The sequence below is a fragment of the Mustela erminea genome, chromosome 1, assembly GCF_009829155.1.
Source record: "Mustela erminea isolate mMusErm1 chromosome 1, mMusErm1.Pri, whole genome shotgun sequence".
Classification (NCBI taxonomy): Eukaryota; Metazoa; Chordata; class Mammalia; order Carnivora; family Mustelidae; genus Mustela; species Mustela erminea.
Window position 1 is genome coordinate 4425182 of NC_045614.1, and position 27872 is coordinate 4453053.

The window sequence follows — 27872 nt, forward strand, 5'->3', positions numbered from 1 at the left end:
ACTCGGAGCCTCCCAGCGCTCTTCCCAGCAGACTCAGAACGGGGTGAAACTCGGCCTTCCTGTCCCAGCCCTTGGGGTAAACAAGTGTCCTTCTCGTGGTATACCCGGGGCCATGGTTTCCACATTTTTGTGCTCTTTGCTGGTGATCTTACATTCTGAAAGGGCCCCAAGCAAGATGCTGATGGGCTGTCGAGGGCCTAAACCCAGGCCGGCTGTGAGGTGCCTTACAAAGAAAATGTTTGTCAGACAAGCCGGGCTCAGGCAGTTGGCTGTGAGCTCAGGGCTGGTGAAGCCACAGCGTACATTAAATAAGGCGTCAGTGGACGGAAGCACCCAGAACACATGACTACAGACCCACCAGTCGGTGAACATGTGACCAGCGGCTCCCAGGAGCCCAAGCCTGGGCTCCCCTCCTCGGCAACAGTGGCTCAGGCTTCACGGATTCGGGGCAGGCGGGGATGTCACAGAACTCCTGAGGATGAAGGGAACATTACTCGGCCGTAAAAAGACACGGAGCACCGACACGGCTGCCAACATGGAGGAACCTTTGCAACCACGACACTGAGCGTAAGAAGCCAGTCGCAGGAGGGCACATGTCACCCCACTCCCTTCACATGACATGTCCGGAACAGGCACACCTGCAGGACACAAAGCAGACTGGAGGCTACCCGAAGGCGGGGCTGGCGACGATGGGCACACGGAAAGGCCGGACTTCAAAATGGTTCACTGCATGTGAATTTCACCTCACTCAAAAAAGATTTTTTCTTTTTTTTTGACAATTGTGGTACCAGAGAAAGACACTTGGGCTTTGTTCCTGGTTCCTGGCACAGATGTCCAAAACCCTTGGAATGGCCTGAGGGGCAGGGGCGTCTTTGGTTCTCACGAGACAACCACTGGCAGGGTCGAAGACAGGGGTGGTTGGGGATGCTGGTTGCTTGAAAAGACCATGTCCCGATGAGCCGCTTGGATCTTCCCGCCCCACCTCCCAACCTCCAGAGACGGGTGAGGGGCTGACGGCTGAGTCCGTCACCAACCGCCAATGATTTTAACCAATCATGCTGATGCGTATTAAATCTCCATACAAACCCTAAACAATGGAGTCTGGAGAACCAGGCTGGTGAACACAGGAGGTGCTAGGAGGGCAGCGTGCCCCGGGAGGGCCTGGGAGCTCCAGACAGGCCCCCCCCCGCCTCCCCCACACACCTCTTCCGGCTGGCTGGTCCTGAATCGTATCCCTCATCATAAACTGGCCACTGTAAGGAAAATGTTGATCAGAGTTTTCTGAGCTGTTCTAGCAAATTATGTAACCTGAGGAGGGGGGCGTGGGAACTCGGGCATTCGGAGGCCGGGCTTGCAACTGGCGCTGGAAGCGGCGGCTGTCCCTCTGGGGCCGAGTCCTTAATCCGTGGGGCCTGGACTAGTTCGGAGCAGACGGTGTCAGGACTGACTCGCCTACAGGACCCCCAGCCAGAGCTACGGAGTCAGAGCTGGACAAGTGTTCTCAGAAAGGACACCTCTCGTTAGCGGCCAGAAGTGGTCTCAGTAAGAATGCCCAACAGTGCACACACACAGCTTCTGAAGTAGGACGAAGCCCCGTCCCCCCCGTTTGTTCCCCTGGGGGAAAGGAGAGCTTTATCTGTCCAACAGAATGCGGCCTCACGTGTGCACCACTGCCAAACAACACGGAAGCAGAATTCCTTCATTTCACAGACGCCGCCGTCTGCATTCGGGGTCAAGAGTGACTGACCCAAGAAAACCTCCTTTGCTTGAGAAAGCGCTTATTTGTGCTGTGGGCATAGATCCTCCCCGCTCAGCAGAAAGGCCGAATGGCATCTCTCTCCATCTCTGGAATGCTGCCCTCTCCAGCCCCGCGGAGGCCGCTTTCTCGGCTCACCTTCCTGACGCAGAGGAACCAGCAGGGGAGGCCGCCATCTCAACGGCCCCAGTAACCACATGCTCTCCCCAAACACCCGGTCCGGGCCGTGCTGGGCCCTGGGACAAGCGCTGTGCTTGTCCCCTCTCTGACTCTTCCGACCAGCCCTGGAAGGCAGGCACCACTAGGAGCCCCACGGAGCGGACAGAGAAACTGAGGCCCAGGGCAGGAAGGCGCCCACTCCCTTCCTATCTCAAAGATCAACTCAGCCCAGCCACAGCTGCAGAGTAACCAAGGGCGACCCTGTCTTCGCCAGGGCGGAAAAGCCGCCAGCAGACCCACTCACAGCGGCCCTGCTCCGAACAGTACCCCAAGCCTGTAGGAGCTCCTCTGGCAGTAAACTGGTGTTACTCCCCACAACTGTCTGATCTCTCCACACCTTCGGAAGCAGGGACCCACATGAGACAGTTGCAGAGCACGATGCCTACGACTGTCCCTGTCCCCCAGATGTAAGCAAACGCCAGGATCTGTGAGCAGCGGACGCCCTGGGTGTTCAGGGAACAGGTGGGCGCCTGCACTCAGGGGCTCTGCTGGCTCCAATCCCAGCTCTGCCCGGGCCGAGTGGCCTTCACTAAGTGCCTGGGTGGCCAGGAGCTCCTTCATCCAACTGGGGGGATCACCTTCCTCCAGGCCCCGTCCGCAGAGCACTTGCCCAGTGCACAGCCCCCACAGGACCTGCGACTAGACTTGCAGCCCGGGCCCTTCCCACGGTGGGCCTTGCTTCCCAGGTTTTCCCAGTTTAGGGGCATCCTTGAGAGCTCTGGGGGCAAAACCAGGAACAGAGGCCAGTTTTCGGTTCGAAGCAAGAACGTGCTGCAGTTCTGAGAACCGGCTCACAGCGGCACTCCCGCCCCAGGCACACGGGCCTCGGCAGGAATTGGTGAGACAAGTCTACACCTGGACACCTGGGAACAGGACCTTTTCTTTCCTTTAGCAGAAAAAAAACAGCCTCATACCAACAGATTTCGAATGAAAGCACGAGTCAAAATTTTAAAAGCCTACAATACCTAAAATGAAAGGATCATAGTGTAACTAAACTGCACCTCAAGAAACCAGACTCGAAAAAAACTCTTTTAACTTGAACTACAATCCACGGGGGTTGGCCGGCTGGACACACCAGGGCAGTAAGCTGCACACGTGCGCCCCCTAAAGGGTCACCTGGGGAAGTGGCGCCACACAGGGTCTGGCAGAGGAACTGGGAACAGAGAGGCTCCAGGAGCCCAGGGGTCCCGCCGCACTCTTGCAAGACACATGCACACCGGCTCACTCCCAGTACGAAAGCCCAAGGATCCCAGAAGAGCACACCGGGACTGAGGACACCCTCTGCTTCCTGGATGCCCCAGTGTAGGTGAGGGCGCTGTGCGCAGGAAGGACGCATCCTGTGGCCAAAGGGTCACCCAGAATTCCCTCTGTTCCCCACAAGGGGGAGAACAGAGGGGTAGAACCTGGAAGCTTAGTACAGGAAGTCCCAATGCAAGGTTCAGGGGGAGCATTACAAGACGCAGCCGGTCTCCACCGTGAACCACGGTGGAGACCTTTCCTGAGGCTCCCAGGGGGCTGGGCAAGTTGCACCCGCTCTATCCGGGTTTTGTAACACCTGGAACTTCCGCATATGATGGGCCTCCATCTCCCCCCGCCACATAAGGCTGGGGGGCGGCGCTGAGCAAACAGCACAACCACGCCCTGCCCAACATCCTCCAACATACAGCTGGTTCCACAAAGCCACCTGCCAAGCCAGGGGAGAGCAAAGGGCAGGTGCTTGACTCTCCCTCCAAGGGCTGCCCTCAGATACATGGCCTGAGAGTCTGTAAACACAGGGTAACAACTCAGCTGGAGGGACACTCCAGCGGGCAGTTCTTCCACGGACCAAACATAAAAGGGGAGAGGAGCAGATCGTCTCTGGGACAAGTGTTCCTAATCACTGAAATGATTTGCCGCCGTTAGGAAGTGAACTTCACCACTCGCAATCCCAAGCAGCGGACGTGCCAGACGGGAGACAACACTGGGCTGTGTCGGCTTGCTGCCAACCCGCCGTGCAAGCTGGAGGAGGAGACACCCTCTCCGGGCCTCAGAGTCCCCAGTGCCTCGAGGGGCTTGGAGACATGGGGGCCTGGCACCAGCTTCAAAACCAGAAAAAAATGCCTCTGCAGTGAGCCCCCGACGGGTCCGTTGGTGGATGAGTGGATCAAGAAAATGTGGCCAGTGTGTGGACGTGTGTCTGCACACACAGTGGAATATTCTATGGGCTTGGGAAATCCCAACGGACTGGGATTCCGAAGAAGAAAATCCTTCGTAGATGAACCTAGAGAGATTACGCTATGTGAAATAAAGCCAGACAGAGACAGACACACCACGTAGCATCCCTTATGTGTGGAACCTAAAACAATAAGAAAATCCTAGAAACAGAGAGAAGAGAGTAGTTATCGGGCTGGGGGGCGGGAGAAGTGGGGAGGCTTGGTAAGAGGGTGCAAATAATCAGTCGTAAGATGGACAAGGCCTGAGGATCTGATGTGCAACACGGGACTAAGCTGATGACACGACCACTAACTGAAATCTGCTGAGAGAACTTAAATGTTCTCCAAAAGAAAAAAAAAGGGGTGTGTGAGGTGATGGATGTGTCAGTTCTAACTCGATGGGAAAATCCTCTTACAAACAGGCACGTCGGCCAAACCACCACGTGGTGCATCTTCAATGTCCTATCATTTTGTCAGTTACACCTCAGTGAAGCTGAAAAAAGGAAGAAAGAAAAAAAAAAAGCTTCTGTGTCACGCTGTAATTGGCGACCCCGATCCAGCAGTCCTTACGGGGGCGCCCATGGGCTCCTGCAGCTCTCAGAGAAGACAGAGAGCGGCCCTGGAGCTGGGGTGGGGCTTCCAGCAGCGAACTCCGGGGACCAGGAGGGGTGAGGCAGTGAGGGCCGGAGCCCCTGCTGCCTCCCTGCTCAACACTGAGCACCACCTCTCCTCCAGAGGGGTAGCCCCCCTGAAGGCTCCATTTGGCTCATGGCCAAGAAGCTGGAACAGGGTCTGGACGGTCCCTGAGACCCCTCCCAGCGGCCAGAGCACCGTGCCTTCTCTGGGGTACATGATACGGAGCACCCCCTCCCAGTGGGAGAGGCCCGGGCAGAGAGAACCACGAGCAGAGGCTGCAGAAGCCGCCACAGGAACGGGGCCAGCTAAGGCACAAGCACCAAACACTCCCGCTTCTTGCCAGCGTTTCGAGAGAAAACCTGGAGAGCAGCAAAGGTCCTGGGGCAGGAGCAAGAGCTCCAAGAACCAGTGGCACCGACGCAGCAAAGTGCAGCCTCTGTGCAGGACCCCCTCCCCAGGCAAAGCCCTAGCCTCCCTGCAGGCCCTTGGGGGAACACCGGGAAGCCGGGCGGGCACCAGCACTGCCCAGGGGGCGGCAAACGCAGCTCCCACCAGTGTCAGGGACCAGAGAGCAGAAAGATCTCAGAAAACACAAAAGCCTTGCTGGCCCAGGGGACCCCAAACTGCTTCTGAACCTCAAAGGAATCAATCTAGTTCACCCAGAGATGAGCTCAGGTGACCAGAGGACTCCCACACCAGCCGCCCCTCAGAACACTGGTACACACAAATACCAAAGGCTTTCTGCAGATGGACTCAGTCTCCCCAGCCGTCAGCAGGCTATTAGCACGCTCCCCCACCCCAGGCTGCCCCCAGGGAACGGAAAGGCCAGGGAGCCCTGCCCAGAGACTCACCCAGCATCCGGCCCACCTCCACAGTCCCCGCCCCCTCTCCACGCTCCTGGACCCTGGTAGGGTCCAGGAAGACTGCCCCGCCGCCTGCTACAGGCCCAGCCCCAGCAGGGCAGCCTCTCCCCTGCATCTCCCCTACTCAGCCCTTGCCGAAGAGACAGGGAGCCCCGGCCCGCGCACACACGGGCTGGCCTCTTCTCTCGAGAGCAGCTACCCCGAGGCCTCGCGGGTCTTGATCCCCAAGAGCCTTGGGATGACTCAGGCTTCTGTGACCTGGGCCCAGGGGGGCCCACCGCCAAATCCCACCAAGTCCTAGCCGCTGAAGTGGCACTCGGCTCCCAGCGGGTTGGCACAGCTAAGCACCATTCCCTGAGGCCCTCGGTGCCTGGTGGTGTGCGGAAGAGAGGACTAACCAAGGGACTCATAAGGCAAGCAGTGGCACCTGCCAGCCTCCCAGGGAGAGCTCCTTCCTGAGAGAGCTGCCGGCTTCCAAGGTCAGCGCGGCTTGGGGGAAAGCACACCTCTGAGCCAGGAAAGCTCACCACGGCCTCAAGGTGGCGCCTGTGAGAAGCAGAGGCAAGCTGCCGGAAGGCTTTTCTAATCTTAATCGCTGGGCTTTAAAAAAAAAAAAAAAATGCTAGGGTCCAAATGTGTCCCCCCCAAATTCCTTTGTGAAGTCCTAACCCCCGAGGGGTTGGGCGGAGGAGGTGGGATCTCAGAAGGTGATTAAGTCCTGGGGCTGGAGCCCTCACAAATGGGATGCATGTTCTTGTAATAGACCCCACGCATGGCAGCCTCTCCCTTCATGTGAGGACACAGCAAGGAGTCTGTGACCTGGGAGAGGGCCCTCCCTGACCCAGTGGTCGCCCTGATCATGGACTCCCAGCCAATACATCTCTCTTGTTCGTAAGCCACCCAGTCTGTGGAATCTAGGTACAGCAGCCCAGACGGAACAGAACAATATACGCAAATATATACAGTCACGGTGTTTAAAAAACACACATAGAAGAAAATTAAACAAAAACCCCTTATAACCCTACCCCCAGCTTACCCTTTTAACATGTCTGATGAACCTCTTTTTCTCTATGAATAATATATCTAAGCTTGCTTTTTTCCAACCAAAATTAACCCCCCCACCGCACTGGGTCATCAAAGACGCTGTACAGACGCACTGTAAACACATCCAGCCGCTCGCCTACTGGTGGATATCTACGTAACTTCCGCATTTGGCCGCACGACCGGTGACTAACCCCCTAAGACCACCCATGGAATCTGGCCCTGTCATGGCATGTCACTGCTGACGCAGGGCCCACACACACTTGCAGGGCAACCGAACGGGGATGTGGCCCGGCTGCTCCCCGAGAAGGCCGCGTCCACGTGCAACCCCACCCACCGCCCCATGGGCCGGTTCCCCAGTCCCCACCTTCCACACGAGACAGATGCCCCGCTTTGTGTGCCGGCGCCCTAACTGGGATGTCTGCTCCGAGGGACCCCAACACTCCACCCCACGTGCAGCCCCGGCTCCACCTCCTCCTCTGGGAACAGCGTGTCCTTCTCGCGGCTGCCCCGGGATCCTACCTTGTTTTTGAAGTACACCTCGATGGGCATGATGAAGCCCGCGTAACCCGACTCCTCCACTTTGTAAGGGGGCTCCTTGCACACTAAAAAGAAAGGGAAAATGCATCATCAGCTCGCCGCACACTCAAAGGCCCAGCCGCCAGCAACAGCAAGCCCGCAGCCGACCTGGTGGAACTGCAGCTTTTCTGGAGGCCAGCTCCCCCGGGAGTGTCGAATCCCACGGAATTCCAAGCATCACAAGGCATAGGAGTGAGCAGGAGAGAGGTGACCCCCCATGGAAGCAGGGTGGCAGAGGGATGCAGGAAGGACGTGAGACGAGCCAGGTCAGAGCGGCCATGGCCAGCCACGGCCTGCACGAGCTCACCTGAATCGGGGCAGTGAGGTGAGGTGCCAGACCCCGCGGGGCCCCAGCGTCCCTGGCAGGGAGGGCCGTACCCGCCGCCTGCTGCTGCTCACTCTAACACGCTAACGGAGGCCCAGCTGGGCGCCAGTGTCACAGACGCAGGGAGAGACGGGAGATGGTGACGGCGGGTCTTCGCTGGGAGGACCCTGGGTTCCATTTTAGTGCCTCCCAAAGGCATTCCCAAGTGACCGAATAGAGACTCGTTAACCCCAGAGTTGGGGGGAAGAAAAGGTGAAACCAAAAAGAACAGCGAAGTACAAGTAAAATGACCTCCAGCAACCACACTCTCCAGAATGAACCTCAATGTTTTGACATGTATGCTGCCATGAGAAGACCGTCTTCCTGCTTTTAAGAAAAATTAGAACAGTACAGGTCAGCTCCCCTGGGTCCCCACCCCTCCCTCTCCAGAGGCAAACTCTAGTGAGAGACTGGAAAACACCCTGCCAATTGTGAAAAACCATTATGCACACGTCTGCACCAGTCAGGTGATTCTTAAGTGGGCCAGAAACTGCTGGAAAACAGTGCATGGAACATAATGAAAAGGGTTTTTTTTTTTCCCCATTAAAATGGTATAAGTTTTTTTCTTCTAACAAAAATCTTCAGCTCTCAAACATCTCCAATATCATTATGTCAAGTATGTCATGACTCTCATTTACCCCAGTAAAACTGGCCAACAGGGTAGGTCTGGAAGAACTAGGGACCCCCAGAGGCAGGGCTAGCCGGAAGGCCTTGCATGGGACCCCAGTCTGCAAACCCCAGGGGAGCAGGAGATGGGCTTGCGGCTCAGGCTTCAGGAGCTCCTCGGGCCTCATAGACCAGAGCGGGTATGAGCCGCAGGGGAGCTGGCCTTGGCTCCAGGAGCCACGACCAAGACTCCCCCAGGCCATTCCACCCTGCCCTGCCGAAGAGCTTGTTCCCTTCGAAGTCCACCTCCCCAGCAGTGTGCTCGCTGGGCACTCTAGGAGCCAGGCCCTGTGGCCGGCCCCAGGGACACTTCCAGGGTGCAGGACCTTGCCCACTGCTGGTGAATGCGGCTTACTCAACTGGACTGACCCCCAACCAGGTGTCGGGGAGGGGGCTCCCAAACAGCTCCACGACAGGCCACAGCACAGAGCACAGCCCCCTGGAGGCCAGCAGTGGCCCCGGCGGCCTCTGCTGAGCTCCCCGAACACTGTCACCTGACAGCAGACTCTCTCTGTGTGACCATCACTGCCAAGTGCGGCGGCAACTACGTCCATCCATTCGCTCTGCCACTGTCTGCGGCTGGCAGAGTCAGGCGCTGGAGTGACGGTGGAGGCCGGGAGGGCGCCTCTGTCTGGCCTGGCTTACAGGGCTGTGTGTCCCCTCGGTCTGTCGGTCAGCCCACCCAGGAGTAAGGAGCAACCCTGCCTCCAGGACAACAGGCTGGGCCACCAGGTAGTAAGCCCAGGTAGCCCGGGTGAGGTAAGCAGCAAACCTCTGCACCAGGCAGTCTCCTTCTGCTTCTCTGACACCTGCCCGAGGGGGCTGGGTGGGAAACGCAAATGTTTCCTTACCCCCCTTCCCCAGCACCCCACAGCTCAGGACTCAGGCTGCCCACCACCCACCCAAGGACCCAAGGTCACCCCAATCCTCCATCTCCCAAGCTCACCCATCACCAAGCACTACCACATCTGCCTCCAAAACACTCTGGAATGCACCACTGCCCCGGCACCCTGCCGCTCACATGGGGTGCCACCCAGCATGTCGCTGGCCCTTCTGTCTCGGGCTCACTCCTGGGAATCTTCTGCACAGGCAGTTATGATGACCATTCTGAACTGTGAACCAGACCGTGTCCCTGGTGGCTCCCCACTGCCCTCAGGACCAACTTCAAGCCCTCGAGGGTGTTGTAAGGTGCTCTGTCGTAACTGGCCTCCCCCCTGGCCAGCCTGACCTCAGTTCCCAGATCCAGCCACGGTGACCCCCCTTCCATCACAGGGGGTCATTTCCTCATCTTGCAGTTGGGGGCTCCTCTCCCCAATCAGAAGCCTGCAGGTCAACCAAGTCCACTCTGCCTTACAGAGCACTTTCAGTGAGAGTTCCCACCCAGAGGAAAGAACCCAGAGAAACTGGAATAATTCAGGGGCGCCTGGGGGGCTCCGTGGGTTAGGAATCTGCCTTTGGCTCAGGTCGTGATGCCAGAGTCCTGGGATCGAGCCCCACGTGGGGCTCTCTGCCCAGCAACAAGCCTGCTTTCCCTCCTTCCCTCCCCCTGCTTGTGTTCTCTCTTGCTCTCTCTCTCTCTCAACTAAATAAACTCTTAAAAAAAAAAAAAGAAAGTAAGAAACAGGAATCATTTGGAGACCACATGAGAACTTGGGGAGAACAACAAACTAGAGCCAATGTCCTCAGATCCAAGATCTGCCCAACAAATAGAAACAAAATACTTTAAAAAGGACCGCTGGAGAGCAGGAAAGGGCTTTCAGATGTTACAAATAGAGCACTTAAATTTTATATCTCAATGCGAAGACTAGAAATTGGAGTGGAGGAAACGTGCCAAGACGCAGGGGAAAAAGACACATTTTTAAGAGTGAGATATAAAGAAACACTTCAGATCAAACAGTAACAGCACCTAATATTTATACGGAACCTACTGTGGGCCAGGCACTGTTCCTAACACTTGATACATATTAACGCGCTTAATCCTCAGGACAACCTTGTGAGAGGGATACAACTGTTTCTGTTCTACACGTGAAAAGACGCATACAGGAGTAAAGCAGCATCCCGGGCGGGGGTAGGGCGGGTGCAGGGGTGTGGGAGAGAGAGAGAGAGAAAATAGAAATTGTCAAAGAAGTAGAAGAAAACTTTCCAGAGTTAAAAATGAAAGACACCAGGGGCGCCTGGGTGGCGCAGTGGGCTGGGGGCCTCTGCCTTTGGCTCGGGTCATGGTCTCGGGGTCCTGGGATTGAGCCCCGCATCGAGATCTCTGCTCAGCAGGGAGCCTGCTTCCTCCTCTCTCCCTGTCTGCCTCTCTGCCTACTTGTGATCTCTGTCTAAAAAATAAATAAAATCTTAAAAAAAAAAGACACCAAATACCCCACAGTAACAACAAAAAGAACAACAGAAAGACCCCAGAAACAACACTATAGAAGGCACCTAAGTGCTCCTAGAGGAAAGCAGAGAACCGTGCAAGGCAGCCCCCACAGCAACATCAGAACGAGCACCAGAGTCCCTGAAGACGATGAAGCAGTATTAAAGGGGCTCCGAGACTGCGCTCTCCCACGAAGTATTATACCCAACCAGACTATCAGTCCAGTGTGACACAGGGTGAGTGGCGCTTTCCAGTGCACAGAAGTCAGAGCTTACGTCCCACGTGCCTCTCTTCAGAAAGTGCTTCAGGAATTAGTCTCTTGGGACATTACTTTGGAAAGGACTCCAGTAAAACAACAAGCCAAAACACGGGGTAATAAATAGATCCCCCCCCAGGAGAGCAATAAAGGCCCAGGGTAACGGCTAGGAGGTGGCCTTGACAGCTGCCAGTCCTAATTAGAGAAGGAAGATACGGAGAACCAGAATGAAATATCGGGGGGCTTTATGGGGGGGAGACTCCACCAAATAAAGGAAATGATCAAGAGGATGTGAAAACGCAAAGCGCTTTGGATGTTGAAGAACAACACAAGGGGGAAAAGAGGGTATAAGCAAATTATTCAAAGTTATGTCCAAACAAGAAGCAAAGTAAACAGGGTGAAATTTTAACCAAGAATGATAAAAAGGACCCATCTGACCTTGACACAACCTTGAGCATTGTCCTTTGGGTGGCCGGGAGCTCAGAGGATAAATGAAATCCTGCCAATGACCAGCCCAACAAGGTACAGAATCAACAGAACAGCTGGTTTCCAACTTCTAGAATTATCCCCTAATATGGGAGCAGAAGGGCAGCCTCCAAGAAGGTTCAAGGAAAGACGGGCGTTCTCAGGTCTTTCTCTTCCCAGGTGGAAAGTCAGAAAGCACAGACGAAAGTTGACGGGGCTGTCCCTATTCATTTACTCAATAAATATTTAGTAAGCCCCTACTGTATCCTTTCAGCGTTAGGGTTACAGCAGCAAACTGCATACGGCAAGACATAAATCTCTCCCCCCGTGGGGGGGGGGGAGGACAAGTTAAGTAACACTTATAATTTGTTAAAGGGGCCTAAGGAGGGAAAGAAATGAAAACAAAAGCAAAAACACAGAAAAAGTCTACGAAGCATGCAGCATGTGGGTGGCTGGGCACCGAAACCTTGAGTTAGACCAGGTAGCCAGAGGTCTGCCTCCAAGGATGCGGACGACCCAGAAGGCCAGCAGCTCGGCCTCCTTGTTCAAAGTCACAAAGACAACCACTGAAAACGAATCACTTACCTACAAAACGTTAGAGGAGATGCTGGAGAAGGGCCGGAGTTTAGGATAGAGCTGGTAAGTTAAAAACATCGTTTTAATTTGGAAAATCGAGATGTAGCAAATTTGCTTCTACTACTTTAAGATGTTCGGGAAGGAGAAATCCAGAAAGGGCTCGAGTGCCCTGGGGCAGCACGGCCAGTGTGAGACAGAAAGGGAGACCTCCTGCCCCGCACGCTGCTGTTGGGTCTGTTAGGAGTACGCATTTGATTGAAAAAACACTTTTTAAGTATACCAAGTGTAATCTCAGAGCGCCCCGTGCGAAGTTCACTCTCTCTAACCTGATCCATGGCTCGCTGACAGCCAGCACGATGAGTTTGGTCAACACCACCGTGGTCACGATGGGCCAATTTCCGGGCAGTGGCTCCCCGGGCTCGGGCGTCCGTGCTCACAGACAGACCTCGCCACCGGCACGCCACAGCCACGGATCCCACCTCTGCCCCCGAGCTGCCGCGTTCAGAGAGCGCGCCCCACTCGTCACCCCGTTTCCTAGGTACCTGGAACGTAGCAGGTGCCACCTCCACGTGACCGCCGCGGGCTACAGGGCCTCTCTGAACCCCAGTGAGCACATCTGCCTGCAGGGATTCTGGGGGGCCCCACGCAGCAAGGCTGCCACAAGCACAGCACAGAGCAAGCGCATGGGAACCGCAGACTGCCGTTCGTGTCACTTCGGGTGCCCAGGGCGGGGGGAGGGGGACACAAAGATGAAATGAACAGCTTAAAGGTGGATGGAAACATCCCGCCAGGGCCAGCCCAGACAGAAGGGGAGCAGACGGGGGAGGGTGACGGCAAAGAACTGGAGAGGAAACTGCCTAAGGAGGCGCGGAGGGCCCAGTCCCAGAGGGCAGCACGGACAGAGCAGGCCCGCTGGGGTCAAGGGGCGTGCGGGAGCCGGGAACAAGCAGGGGCGCTCCCCCAGCCCCAGGCCAGTGCGCAGACCCTGCTTTAAAGCACAGGCGGCTCCCGGGGCCCTCCTGAGGCTGTCTCGCATCGGTCAGGGCGCTGCGGGGAGACTGCACAGGGACCCCGCCCGCGGGAGAGCTGAGCAGGGAGTTGCCGGGAAGCACCGCGGCTCTAACTCCTGACGGTGCTGCCAGACACCTGCTGGCGTAGTAAGCAGAGCCGCTGTCCTCCGGACGCTCAGGAAGCAAAGGAGGAAAAGGAAGAGGGTGAGGACCCAGGAGAGGAGAAACCAGGGAAAGAATGGCTGACGGCCCATGAAGGAAACCAGAAAAAAAAGAAATGGCTACCACGGCGCTAGGAATCTCCAGTTGCCTTCCCTTGTGAACCAGAACTTTCTGCATGAGCAAGAGACATCACTTCCCCACTAGACCACAAGTCACTGGCTGGCACAGGCCCCAGCCCCCAGGGATTTCCACACCGTGCTCCTGCTCCTGCTCCTGCTCCTGCTCCTGCTCCTGCCTGAGGCCATCCTCGCTTGCTCCCGCGCAGCCCCCTCTCCCCAGCACTGGGGGTGGAGGGCTCAGCAGCAGCTCTCCCTGCCCTGAAGTCCTTCTCCAGCAAAAAAGTCCTTCTCTCCTTTATCAACACCCCCGTTCAAGAAGTTAATTACTGGACCCGTGACGTGTTGCGCTTCACCCGGGGGACTCCATGGCGAGGAAAGCAGACATGGCACCGGCCCCCAGAGAGCTAAGGAGACGGTCACCAACTTCATCCCAAATTCCCCAGGGAGTGCTCTCTGACCCCCGTAAGCTGGGTGAGCTCCCACCTCTCTGCCCCGTCAGACCGCTGGGCCACAGGCCATTGGGACCTGCGCCGAGTACACGCATGAGGCCCCTCCTTCTGCCCAGCAGCAGTCTGAGGGGGGAGCAGCGAGGGAGAGAGCACACAGAACAGGACTGCGGGGAAATGAGAACCCTTTATGCTTTTTGCCCCAAATATCACGAATTCTTAAAATGGCATCTCTCATCCTCAAAAGTAGGCCCAATAAGCAATTTCCTGATTACTCACCAGGTAGGAGGAAGTCAGCCTCCCCACCCACTGGCTACGGGCTCCGTGCTCTGGATGCTTCTGGGAGCCCAAGTCTAAACAGTGACACCAGACACAGTCCCCACCTCCTTTGGGTTTTCCCTACAGCGAACTCATCAGGGGAAGGAGAAGTGGAGCAAAGGGAGGAAAACCACTGTATCTGAGGGTCAGCGAAGGGCCGCATCCCGGCTGGGTACCTTCCCTCCAGCACGGACATGGGTGCGAGTCCGCAGCTCGGCACGCGGGCCCCGCTGCTCCCAGGGAGAGGGAGGAAACAAGACTTTCAAGGAGGAAGACACACGGGTTACGTCCCACCACTCGGCCCCCGCGGGGCTGCCCCGCCAAGGCCGGAAGCACTCACCGCGCTTGGGCTTGGGGAAGCTGTCGTGCAGCCGGAAGACCACTTTCTCCACGAAGTGCTGGATTTCACATTGCTCGGGGCCACGGACAAACACCATCCAATCGTGGGTGAACCCCTCCGTGGTGGGCTTCTTGCGCAGTTGGGCACGGTGTCCCAGCTCTAACTTGACCTGGACAGTGCACTGGAGGGAGAGAGAGGGCAGCACGGGTCAGTGAAAAGCCCAAAGCAGGGAACTGCAAGCCATCACACCCCGTCGCCCACAGAGCTCGGTCGGCGCTGGCCACAGGAAGAGACAAGACTCTCGAGCCACGGAGTTTCAACCCACAAGAGTGCAAAGAGCCTCCCTGTACTTACAGCGGACCGGACACGGTGCGAGCGGCTGGTCAGGCCCTCTCTCCCCAGCCTGCCCACTGGAGGCCCTCTGTTTCCTCCCGTCCTCACCCTCATCCGCCGTCCAGCCGGACGACCGGCCCAGGTTCCTCCAGCAAGCCCTGCTCACTCCTATCTCGGGACCTCGGCACCTGCGGTTCCCTCTGCCTCGGGTGCTCTTTCCCTAGGCTCTTCCACGGCTGGCTCATTTCTGTCACTGAAGTCTCGGCTTGAGTGTCACCTCCTCTGGGAAGACCCCCCCCATCCCCCGATCTGAAAGCACCCACCACCACCCCCGTCACACTGTGTCACATCCTATGTTCTCAGCATCTGTCACTGCTGGAGCTCATCGGCTCACAATCTGTTGGCTCTGCTCTGACGTCTGACTCTCGGGGGCGGCTCCCTGTCCAGAGCTGGAACCCTCACCACGAGCTCTCAGAATACATCTCCCAGTGTGACCCACAGCGCAGTTCCTTCATTCCACAGATGAGGAAACAGAGGAAACAATTGGGCTGCTGAGCAGCCCACTGTCCTCGGCTAGGGAGCAGGGCCCAGATTCAAGCACAGGTGTGTCCCCCCAAGGGCCTGCTCCCTGAACCCCTCTGCCATCTGCCCTCGCTAGTCGGTCAGGTCCCCAAGCTCCTTGATGAAAGCGTGTTCCCTCTCCTCCATCCCATGGGAAGCCTGTGGGGAAAGAGACCCTTGGGGTCACCTGAGTCCACACAGACACACGCTTTCTGTTTTAAGGGCAGAATGGTGGTACACAGCGAGAAGGGAGGGCCCAGGATGAAGCCAGCGGGGGGACGGGTCCCAGGCGGACCCGCAGCCCCAGCAGCCAGGCTCCCTTCCTCACGCACGTTTGTGTGACACTGCGCCCAAAGTGTGACGTAGCTCATGTCAGTTCCACCCCAATGAACACCAAGCCACAAGGCGTTTACGCCTGGGCGGGCCAAAACCACCTACAGGGAGCCCACAGTAAACACCCACTCTGCTCGGAAGGTCCTCCCCGGGCTCCTCATGGATACAGCCTGACACCTAGTATCCAATGCAAGAATGTTACAAAGAAAGCAGAGGCCAAGTGGACACGTGTTCCCAAGCGCTGAGACAGCCAAGAGCTCGGTGCTGGGTGCCGTGCAATGCACACTTCCTCAGCAACGCCCCCCTCCAGGGAACCACCGTCCCCGCTGCTGCCCACCACCCACCAGAGACCTCCTGCTCTGTACTCTGGACCCCCTCTCTCCCCAGCTGACCTTATGCAATCCCCGCCCCCTTCCCCGCACCAGAGAGAAGATCTCCACAATGGGGTCCTCCCTCTGTCCCTGCGCTCTGGGTCACTGCCAGGAAAGCAGGACACACACAGCCCATCGCTCCGCCGGTTCAGCTTTCCATGGCTCCCCACTCCCTTAGAATAAAGTCCGAACGCCTCAGCACACCTCCCATCTCCCGCCTGTGTGTCTCCTCAAGTCCAAGATGCTCATCGTTTCTCACTTTTTAAGCTTTTTGAAGTCAGAGTGTGTCTTGCCATCCACATGTAGGTTTTCTGGGTTGAGCGGGCACGCGTGCACGCACACACACACAAGCACGTGAGCCGTCCCCAAGCTGGTGGCTTGCCTTGGAGGCTCTGCGGCAGTCTGGATACAACCCCCTCCATGGCACGCACTCATGCACACCCTCCACCCCCCTGCTCCGTGGCTGCTCACCGCTGCCTCCTCAGGGATCACATCTAGCTTGTCCTTTTACTTCCACCTTCGAACCACTATACATGAGGCATCAGTTAATACGAGGGAAAATTTAAACTAGAGAGCCTTCCTAGGGCAGCAAATTCTAAGTGGTGCTTTCCAAGAGGGAAGGGCCAATAAGGACACTGATAAGGACGGGGTGGGTCCCAGCGCCTGGAAAGGCTAGTGGGAGGCTCCGCGCACTTAGCGAGCCAACTGTAAACCACAGAGTAGAAGGACCCCAGCCCGGGATCAATCACTGTGGGGCTCCACAGGGGAGAAAGCAGGGGCTCTCTAGGTCCCGGGGCCACTGGAGGGACAGGTGGGGATCGGAATGGAGCATTCAGATTCCCCACAGCCGAAATGAAAGCCAACTATAAGCAAATGATGGATGCAAGGAAACACTATCTGAGTCAAAATTCCCCGGCAATTGTGTACAGTTTAGGCTGAAGGCAGAAAAGGACAGACAAACGACAAGCCTGCTAGGAGGCAACCAGAGGGAGTGGCTAGAAAAGATTTAGACGAGTCTGAAATGGGAGAACTGGCAGGACTCACGAGTGGACAGATTGTGCCTGAGTGGCTCAGTCGGTAGAGCGTGAGGCTCTTGATGCAGGAGCTGTGAGTTCGAGTCCCCCACTTGGGGGACGGACGATATAAATAATAAATAAATACATAAACATTAAAAAAAAAAAAAAAGAGTGGAAGGAGGAGAGACGGGAAGTTCAGCCCCAAGACCCAGGGCAGGGGACAGTGCCGATGCCAAGAGGCGACAGGGGTGCGGGGCAGGAGGACAGGCGACAGGGGACACTCCAGGGGGAAACACCACACCAAAAGCTACAGACGCGGGAGCAAACGTCTGGATAAACAAGTAATGCTCAAATCCGCCACAGGCATCCACCCACAGAGCACCGCACACAGGCCACGTTCCACGGAAACGAGCCCGAACCGTATTTATGTTACCCCGAGTGGGCGGCAACCCCCGACGCCCTCACACACAGGACAGAAACTCTGCCTTTCTCGCCCACCTGGCCTCCCCCTGAGAAATCGGGAGACATTCCCTGGCCTGCCGGGGGGTTACAGGTGGACTAAAAACGCAGGATTGTGACCATACGCCAGCAAAGGACTCTGACTTTCGGTTTTTCGGAGTTAAGCTCCTCCGGACGGAGAGGTCTCCCCAGAGTCTGCCCGGCTGCAATTCTCAGCAGCTCTGATCGGCTGGGGCTCCCACCCAGGGCACACCAGGGGCAGGGCAGTTATTGTGAAAGAATGGAAGACCACAGTTCCATCAGAGACGGAGAATGAAGCGCCAAAACACCCGCTCCACAGGCCAAAGTAAACAGGAAGGTTGAGAAGCGGCGCTGGGCGATCGCTGCGCTGGCACACCATGCCCAGCGCTCTGCCCGGGCAGCATCTTTGCCCCCGGGGCTGGCGCCAACCCAGCCTGGACACCCCCCACCCTCCAGGGGCCGACGACAGCGGCCGCTGGTGCGCTAAGGAGGGGAATGCTCCCCCCACCACCCCCGAATGCTGGACTCTTCCAAGAAATAAAGATGGTGGCGTCACTCAGATTCTGAGCCACTGTCTTAGAAAAGAAGTCGCCAACTGCAGAAGACATTCAAGCTCCCTGAACTGGAGAGAGGCGAGAAACTGAGCCCGCCCCAGTCATCCTGGCTTGTCAAGTCATGATATCTTCTTAGTGCAACTCAGCCAATTCCACCTTCAAGGGTTCTGCCCAGCAACTCCCCCCCCCCCCCCAACCTGGACTCCTTCCCCCTGCAGCAGAGCCAAAGAACTGAAGTGAATCAGTTAGCTCGTTCCCCAGGAAGGGCGCCGAGCTTCATAAAGAGGTCACCTGCCAGTCAGGTTAAGCTCTCAGGCGTCTTGGAAGGAATGCCTCCCGCCTGTCCCGCCCGCCGCTTGCAGGCACCCCGTGCAACCTCCAAGTGGGCGGCCGGAAGGAGCCTGAGGGACCCGGCCTCGGTGCCTGCCATGTCCCAGAACCCTGGGAACCTCTTTGGCACCCACTCCCCGCTCCAAAAGCTGGGAACAAAGGGGAAACATTCCGGGCCTGCCTGGGAAGGGTTTACTGTGCCACTTCTATGCCCTCAGATGGAGATGGAGCAACTGTGGGGCACGGAGGGCGATGGGGTGTGAGATTTGGGCTGAGGGCCTTGGCTGGGCACTGCTCTCTTCAGATCCACTAGAATCCAAGGGTGGTAATCCCATGCCCTGCAGGCCAGGCAAACAAGACCCCAGAGGGCGCTTGCTCACTGGACAGTACAGATCCCCCCCAAGCGTGGACTCACACGGCCAGCGCCCCGCAGAGTGGGCCAGCCTCCCTCCAACAGCTCCGCTGCTGCAAAGGCCTTTCCTCACTGGATCCTTCCTGCGTCCGATGGACCCTGCCCTCAGCCTGGGCCCCCAAAGGCAGGTCTTTAATAAGTTTAACTGTAAGATTTCCCCTGATTTCCTTGTGGGAGTTCTCTTCAACAGATGCCCTTTCCTCTGGGATTGCATACTTTACTGAGTGGTATAATTATGCCTGGAGTTTGGCGACCGGATCCAATTCCCTCAGATGCAACAATTCCCTCCCCTCCCAGGAGGAGAGAACACCGAAGAGCCTTCTCCCCTCATTGGCCTAGACTGACCGTGCCAAGTCCAGCTGGGGCTGGCACGGCTGCTGGCACGGCTGCTGCAGGTCCACAGCTACGGAGGCGCGAGAAGGTGCTGGCCCCACAGTGCGACAGCAGCACCAGACCGGAGAAAACACTCTTTGCAGAAACTTCTCCCCCCAGACCCGGCTGGGGGGCACTCTTAAGAGCAGCCACCAGGATCAGAACACAAGGAAGATGGGAACATGATGGGGATCCCTCAGTGACAATCCTCTCAAGCTGAAGACTGCCCTCCGAGAGGTGGGGAAAGAGCCAAAGGAGCTCTCACAACCCCTGCATGAGGCTCTGGTCTTCTAACCAGTGACACACGGCGGAGACTGGGAGGGGCGAGGGTGGCTAGTACCTGTGCTCTTCGTCTGGCCTCATCCCTTTGGCCCAGAGCATAAGGTTAATGACAAAGGGACAAGAAGGGGCTCGGTGAATATCTCCCTGGAAACTAAGGATAAGTGCGCAGACCATGGGGAGATGCAATGACACCCCCAGTCCTTAGTCTGCAGATTCCCAGGAAGACTGAGCGTTGCCAGCTGGCCAGGAAGGCTGGGACAGGGTTTATGCTACACACGTGTCCCAACTCTCATGCCCGCAGCCGCAGGGACGGTGCACCGGCTGGCCACAAAGTTCTCCAGAAAGCAGCGTGCTCAGAAGTACAACCCTGATCAAGGCTTCTGACCGCACGCCAGGTGGGCCTGGATACAAAGTGACTGATTCCTAGTTACTTTTATTCAACCAACAGTTGGCAAAGCAAAGTGCAAAACTTTGAGTTAGAAACTGTGACGGATATGGGGATGCGGGTTCAGCGTCCAGCTCTTGTTCTCGGCTCAGCTCATGATCTCAGAGTCGTGGGATCAAGCCCTGCATCAGGCTCCGCTGTGCGGGGAGTCTGCTTGAGGTTCTCTCTCCCTCTGCCCCTCCCCACCAGCTCGCTCACTCTCATGCTCTCGCTCTCTAACATAAATCAATCTTAAGGGTGGAAAAAAGGGAAAGAAAGGAATTATGATGGTTATAAAGGTAAAGAGGATTCTGGTTCCTACCTCAAAAACTATATAACGTACTAACTTTAGGACAGACCATTCAGCAGGTCAACTGCCCAGTGACAGTCTGAGAGCTGGGTCAGGGAGAATCCTGTCACCCTGAAGACAGTGCTCTGTGCAAATCTGAGCGTTTCTCTCCAAGGTCTGGGAAAAGGGACACAGGCACCTAGGAATCCCACCTGGTCCTGACTCCTCGTGGGACCCTCCTGAGCCTCCATTTCCATCTCTATAAACTGGGCCATCACTGTCAGAAACAAACCTCTTCTGGAACAGAGGATTGTCAACAGTAGTGTATCTCACATGTGAACTTGGGAGAATCAGCAAGCGTCATTTCAACTGTGTGATTCAGTGGGCTGGTTGCCCCCCTCAGGTGACAGGCTCAGTGCTTCTGTGAAGGGAGGGCTCCCTGGTCCTACAGAGAACAGAACCGCTCAGGTGCTGACATCACCCCTAGTAGCCTAGGCCTCCTCTGTGCCCAGAGACGCGGTCTCCAGCCTCCTTTCTCCCTGTTCTCGCCATCTGCTCTGCCTTCACCCGTGCCCACCTTTCCACACCCTCCATGTCTCCCAGATGTGACCCCCCAAAACACAAACACCACAGACAATGGACCTGTAAGTCTGGACTGAGGGTTAAGACAGTGCTCATCCACAATCAAGTGGATGAGTTAAAGTCAGGGAAAAGGGAAACAGAAAAGACATTTTCTGGCCACGGGGAAAGGATTTCAATGTTGAGAAGTTGGGAGTCCAGAGTAAAATGCAGAATCCCCCTTCTTAGCGGAGTCTGAAAAGTTCTAGAGAATATGGCAGGGAAGTAAAAAGAATGAAACCTTCCCAAAGCAAGTGGGGCAAGGGGCCCTTAGGGGAAAGTCCTGTTGTTTCCCATCAGGCTGAGGCATTTACAGGTCTGGGGCATCTCAAGGGAGAAAGCGAAAGCCAAGGTTCTGGTGAATTCAAAGCATTTTCCATGCACTAAAGTCATTCTGGAACAGTCAGTGCCAACTTACCCACTTGGGTAAAGGACACCATTCCCTCCTGTCTTCCCAGGGAGTGCCACCTCTGTCGGGAAGGGACAGAGCTCCCAGGCCTCTCACAGAGTGGCAGAAATGCAGCCAGGAATAGAGAATCAGACTACAAAGTGCCACTTACTTTCCTTTGGGATCAGTTTCACTTGCAAATACTTCTGTAAGGATCTAGACAAGCACTGGCCTGTGGAACTTTCTGCCATGATGGAACTATTGTGTCTCTGAGCTGCCCATGAAGGCAGCCAACATCTCAGGAGTGGTGGTTAATGGGCACTTAAATGTGGCTGGTGCCACTGAGAAACTGACTTTTTCATTCGCATGCACATGAATGTCAATGGCCACGGGTGCTAGCGGCTGCCCACTGGGCAGTGGCGATCTCTCTCCTAGCCCAAGTGTGATCACCAGTCCACTCAAGCAGGACTGTTCTCTCCCTCTGTCACGGCCAAGAATGCCACCTATCCCCACCATTCCACTTACATAAATGACAGCAACCCAGACAGCCAGGGCCTGGCAAATCACGGGGGAATGGACACATTTGGGCCGAAGATCCCCGGGGGACTAGCAAGTGGGGCGACAGGAGGGAGTCACATTCTATGCCTGCGTGGTACCCAACAAGACTTTCCCACGGGGGGGTAGGGGTGGAGGCCTTCATTCAAAGTGGACACGGAAGGTATATTCTCTTTTGTTTTCTAACTTAGCACAGGCCGGAAGCAACAAACTCAGTACCTTTAAGAGAAGTGAACTCACACCAAGCTACAGAAATCCACCATTCAACAGCTCTAAACCCTACCCCACCTCTCAAGAGAAAGGCCACAGTGATCCTGCACCACCACAGGTGACTGGGACGGGCCCCTGAAACTTCACCGCCACACAGCACCTTACCAGACAGAGCCGCCTCAGTGGCGCCAGCAGCCAGGGACGCCCCAACCTGCCCTCACCAACTGCAAATTTCAGCGGCCGCCCCCAGAGCCCCACACCACCGCCCTTCCTGGCCTCGTGCCCCTGGAAGCCCAGGGGCGGTGGGCAAGGATGAAGAAATAAATGACCCCATGTTGGGGGCCACACCGGTCCTGGGCTTGAGAGGGGAAGGGGCGTGGGTACTGGGAAGAAGACATGCAGAGCTGGTGAAGGCAGGACCAGGGCCTGAAAGGCCTCAGGTTTACTTAAACTGACAGAGTTGACTCCGGGTTTCCAGACGGAGGGAAAGGGGCCATGGGGAGAGTATATGGAGGTTGGGGAACCACTCTGAGTTTGGAGCAAGGCTCTAAGATGCTGGGGAAGGAAGGGATATGGGGTGTGCTGTGGGGAGAGGAGAGTGGCTGAAAGACAAAACATCAGGCTTGGGGATGTTGGGAGGAAGTGGGAGACCCTGAATGCAAGGAGAGACGTACAGGGGGGCTGGGGAACTGGGGTCCGCAAAGGGAAGCCAGCTGAGGGTGAAAAAGGCAGACTGAGATCTGGACTGGGGGGAAGTGTGCGGAAGTGTCAATCAGGGTTGCAGAGGCAAAGAGGACCCACGCTGAGGGGGGCGAGCCATCTGGGGTCTGACAGGCTAGGGGGCTCCAGGTCAGAGCAGAAAATGCCCCTGGGCCTGGTCCAAGAGAAAGGTCTGAAGGTGAAAGACAGCCCGCCAGGCTCTAGGGGCCGAGGGACTGACGGGGCCTGAGACCAGAGGAAGCTGAGGAATCAAGGGTTGGGGGGGGGTGGGGGTGTCAAAGCCTTTGGAAGCATGCCCAAGTCCGAAGTGATCGGGCTGAGGGGGTGAACTCAACGCAGGCCTGGGTCATTGTGGGAAACACCCAGGCCCCAGCCAGAGTTCAAGGGAAAACGGTCACCTAGGCTAAGGCAGTGGCCAGATCAAGGGGGAGAGAAAGCTCGGTCCTGGAGAGAATGAGGGCTAAGGAGGCTTCAGGTGGGCCTAGGTTTGAGGAAGCAGGAGGCCGCACCAAGGTCCCGGGGATTCCGGGAGGTGTGGGGGGATTCAAACCCCAGCACTCGGTATAAGGAAGAAGCAGCAGTAGGCTGCGGGCTCAGGGAGTTTGAAGGGACTCAGGGCCGAGGGTCCGGAGAAAAAAGGAGTCAGGCCCTGGACCCACAGAAGGGTGGTACGGCCCAGATCTGACAATCTGAAGGGTCCCGGGGCAGCTGTGGGACTCTCTGGCCGGGGCTGGAGTCCCCAGGGGTGCCTGCAGGGACTCTGGAGTGGGCTGGGATCCAAGCGGCTCTGGGCCGCACTGGGGTCCCAAAGGGCATCTCAGGGGCTTCTGGGCCACCTGTGGGGGCTCTGGGCGGGTTCAGGAGCCCGAGGAGCGTCCCACAGGGTGCTGGGCTGGGCTGAAGTCTCAGGGGGAGTCCCGGGGGAGTTTGAGCAGCCAGTGGAGGCTGTGGCCCCGGGGCCGGGGTACCGAGGAGCGTCCCAGAGGCTCTGGGCTGGACTGGGATCACCGGGGGCATCCCGGGGGGTCTGGGCCGGGCTGCGGTTTGGGGGGGCGTCTCAGGGGGCTCTGCGCTGGGCCAGGTCCGGACCCCCAGAGAAGTCCCAGGGGCTCTGGCCGGGCCGGGGTCGCGGATGGGGGAGGGGCGCCCCCGCCCCACATAAAGGCCGGGGGAGCGGCGGGCGAGCACAAAGCGGGGCGGGCGGGAGCTGAGCGTGGGCGGGGAGGCCGGGACCGAGGAGGGCCGGGCGGGCGGGTCGTGGGAGGGAGGGAGGGGACCGGGCGGGCGGCGGGCTGCGCTGGGGCGGCGCGGCCGCTCCTCACCTGATTGTCCATGGCTGGCGCCCCGCCCCGCCCCCGGGCCCCGCGTCGCTCGCCGCCGCCGCCGCTCAGCGCCGCCCCGCCGCCCTCATTGTCTGTCGGGCGCCGCCGCCGCCGCCGCCGCTCCCGGCTGCCCGCCCGCCCGCCAGCCCCGCGGAACCGGAAACCACCGCCAGTCCGGGTCGCGCACCGACCGCGGGCCCCCGCCGCCGACTCTGGCCTGCCGCCCCGACTGACAGCCGCCTGGGCTAATCTGCAGCGCGGACGGCCGCTCCTGGGGCGGGACTTCCTGCCTGGCGGGGGCCGGCCGGGCTGCGGTCGGAGGGACGAAGCCCCCAGCCAATGGGAAGCCCGAACCGGAGGGGCGGTGGGAGGGAGGGAGGGAGGCGCGAGGCGAGCCCGGCGGAGGGGAGCGCGAGGTGTGCGCCGCACGTGGAGGGGGGCGGGGGCGGGACGGGCGTGCCGCGCCTGCGCACTGCGGCCCGCAGGGGGCGCTGCCTCGTGGCCGGAGCTTCCCGGGGGCCTGAGCCTAACCTGGTCCAGCTGAGGCGTCGGTTCGAGGCCCGGGAAGGGTGTCCTAGGAACGCTTTTGTTTCCTGGCCACGGGTTGCTACTGTGTCCTGGGATGGGCTCCGGGCTCTGGAGCGAGAAATTAATTTTCTAATGCTGGATCTGCATCAGGGAAAGCCTGGTCGACTAGCCTCTCCGTCTGAGTCTCAGTTTGCACATCTGTGAAATGGGGACGCTCAGTACCTTGTAGTCTTAGTTCACACTGACTTCAGTGATACACATTTGAAATCTTCTGCATTAAAATGATCAAGAAAGCCTCATTTCATCCATGAAATTGATCATTCCCCTAACCCCTCTAAAACCATCTTTTAATTTACCCGTGATCATATAATTTCACAATTTGTAAACTGTGTTTGGATGAGACAGAGACATACCGCTCCATCTTTTTTAGGATCTTGCAAGCCACTTGTCTCTCGGACAATGGGACTTCTGCCTGCAACTTGGGGACTCGTATGCTTTATTTTATTCTTTAGAGATTTTATTTATTTATTTGAGAGAGTCTGAGATAGTGACTGAGAGCACAAGCAGGGAGGAGAGGGAGGAGCAGGCCCCCCGCTGAGCAGGGAGCCTGACTCAGGGCTCCATCCAGGATCATGACTTGAGATGAAGGCAGACACTTAACCAACTGAGCCACCCAGGCACCTTTGTGCAGTTATTTTAGATTTCTTCTTATATTAAACCAGGGCTTTTGGTTTGCTTGGAGGTTTTCTTGCCTCCCCCCACCCCGCCTTCACTTTTAAGTGTTGGCCAAGTATTCTTTAGGTAATCAGGGTGCTATTTTGTACTGAAGAACATCAGGAAATCAGTAACTTTGGAATGAACATAATTCCACATAAGACTCTGAAAAGGGCCAGACGCTGTCATAGTAATACTCTACCTTTTGATCTAGGGCTGGGCGTGCTGGGGGGAAGAAATGAAGGACCTGCTGAGAAAATAAGGAGCAACTTTGATGTGAGTACAACTTTTTTTTTTTTTTAATCCTATAACCGGATGTAAGTGGATCAGTAGTTCTAAGTGGTCCTTGAACCAGCAGGTTCGGCATCTCCTGGGAACTTTATTCAAAATGCAAATTCTAATCTCCCTTGATTTACGGAATCAGAAACTCTGGGTGCACAACCTGCACCCAGAGGGATGGCTGTACTAGCCCTGCGGACGATAGTGAAACTTAATCAAATTTCAGAACCACTGTCCCCAGTAAAGGGACAAAAATTGGCGAGTTAGCCTTTTGTCTCTAAAGGAAGCTTGCAGTGAAAAACCTTCCAGCTAAAGTTGTTGCAAGGAAAAGCTTCAGGAACTCAACCACTGCCCCCTTACTCATCTGGGAAATTCTCTTTAAGTTAAATTTTGAACTGTTGGGGGTTTTCAAAACTATATTCCCAGGGCGCCCACTAAATCAAGCACAACCCTTTAAGAATTGGAAAGAATAACGGGGAAACAACCCAAGTGACAATCAGCAGTTGAATGGACAAGCAAAATGAGATCCATCCATGCAATGAAATATGATTTAGTCTTAAAACGGAGGGACAGCTACCACAACATGGAGGACATTATGCTCAGTGAAATAAGCCAGACACAGAAAGACAAATCCTACCTGATTCCCCTCACAGAAGGTCCCTAGAGGAGTCCTATCCACAGAGAGGGGGGGGGGGACATGGTGGGAGCCAGAGGTGGGGCAGGGGGTGTGGAGTCAGTGTTTCCTGGGACAGAGTTTCAGTTCAGGAGACATGGAAGGTTCTAGAGACGGATGATGGGCATGGCTGGACCACAGTGTAAGTGTGCTTCACACCACTGAGCTGTGCACTTAAAATGGTTGCAATCATAAATTTTGTTATGTATATTTTTACCACATTAAAAAAAATTAATGGATTTCTTGACACCATGAGCATATAAATATCCACGAGTCCATAATAATATCAGAACAACACCGGAGCTCATTCATTACTTTCAAAAGTGACAACCTCATCAAGGCCTTGCTTACCAGGCCTTTGCAGCATGAAAGCAGCCCAGTTGATGAGGGAAAGCCCTTTGCACAGAAAAACACCTGCTGATAATGCTAAAAGGATGATAGAAAAAAAAAATCACTATTTTGAAACCACTAATGAAAAAACCATTGTGGGCAAGAGTCATCCATGGAGGCTGAAACCATTCCTTGAAAGGTTACAGGGGACTGGAAAGTCTCTTGTTCACCAAAGATCTGCCCTCAGATCACTTGCTAAATACAAAGAGGAAACAAGTAGCTTTACCATGGAAGACATCACGCTGTCACCACCTTGGTTCGGTGACCACCCTTAGCAGCAAAGCAGTAGGACAAGCAGAATGACGGGCTCCCGCTAGGGGTGATGAGAAGTCCACGGCACCAAAAAAGAAAGTTCTCGCCCGAAAAGTTTAACCTGAATCTGGTCTCACCCCTAATGGCCTAACTGCCAGTTCACAGGAGAAACCCAGGAATGTAGGGGAAGCGTGAAAGATGAGATCATGAGAAGACGGGCAGACAAATCTAGAAAATAGGATCTCAACAGCCCTGGCTTCCTTGCGTCAACGGGAGGGAATGAGAGGAAAGGTGACTGCCCAGAGGCATAGGAGGTAGCCTCACAATGAACTGCCATGTGGGCGTCTGTCCCTGGACCTTGGGTTTTGAACAAATAAGCTGTGTCCACTGGGGAGGAATGACTATGGATGGTAGCAGCTGATACTTGAAAATGCATTTGGTTAGTTGCAATAATAAGATTATGGTAGTGTAGGAAAATGTCTTTTTTTTTTTTTTTAAAGAGAGTCATAGGATTTGTTTAGAAGGATATTGCCTTCAAAATACCTTAATGAGGGGCCCCTGGGTGGATCATTAGGTTCAGCATCTGCCTTCGGCTCACATCATGATCCTAGGGTCCTGGGTCCCTGCTTTGCGGGGAGCCTGCCTTTCTCTCTCCCTGCCACTGCCCCTGCTCGTGCACTCCCCCTCTGTGTGTGTGTCAAATAAATAAATAGAGAAACAGAGAAATCTTTTTAAAAATTAAATGTATTAATTAAAAAATAGATGCAAAATAGAAAAATAGCAAATGTTATACGTTGTTAAATCTAGGGGATGGATACATCAAAATATTTTTTATGCTTTATATCTGTATGTGTAAATTTCTGTAATAAAAAGCGAAAGTTTTTAAAAATACATCTTGTTCCTAAAATGGAACCACTGTATTCCTTCCTTCAGGAGGTCAACAGAGGGCTGCCCCTTTTTCTCATTAGTGGTGGCACTGTCATAGCCAACACCAGCTGTGTCCAAACTGGTATTATCTTATTTCATCATTACAATACCAGAACGTAGGTGTTGTTGCCCCCATTTTACAGGTGAGGAAACTGAGGTGCAGAGG

The 27872-nt window shown here is 56.0% G+C and overlaps 1 protein-coding gene across 1 annotated transcript in view; it reads right to left on the bottom strand.

Moving 5' to 3' along the window:
• MLLT1 (MLLT1 super elongation complex subunit) overlaps positions 1 to 24160 on the bottom strand; it is a 63169-nt gene extending 39009 nt beyond the window's left edge. Inside the window, 3 exon segments of the mRNA XM_032307910.1 lie at positions 7230 to 7312; positions 14374 to 14554; positions 23944 to 24160. Coding sequence (XP_032163801.1) covers positions 7230 to 7312; positions 14374 to 14554; positions 23944 to 23955 — 276 coding nt within the window. The 5' untranslated portion in view covers positions 23956 to 24160.
• Positions 24161 to 27872: the final 3712 nt, after the last annotated feature.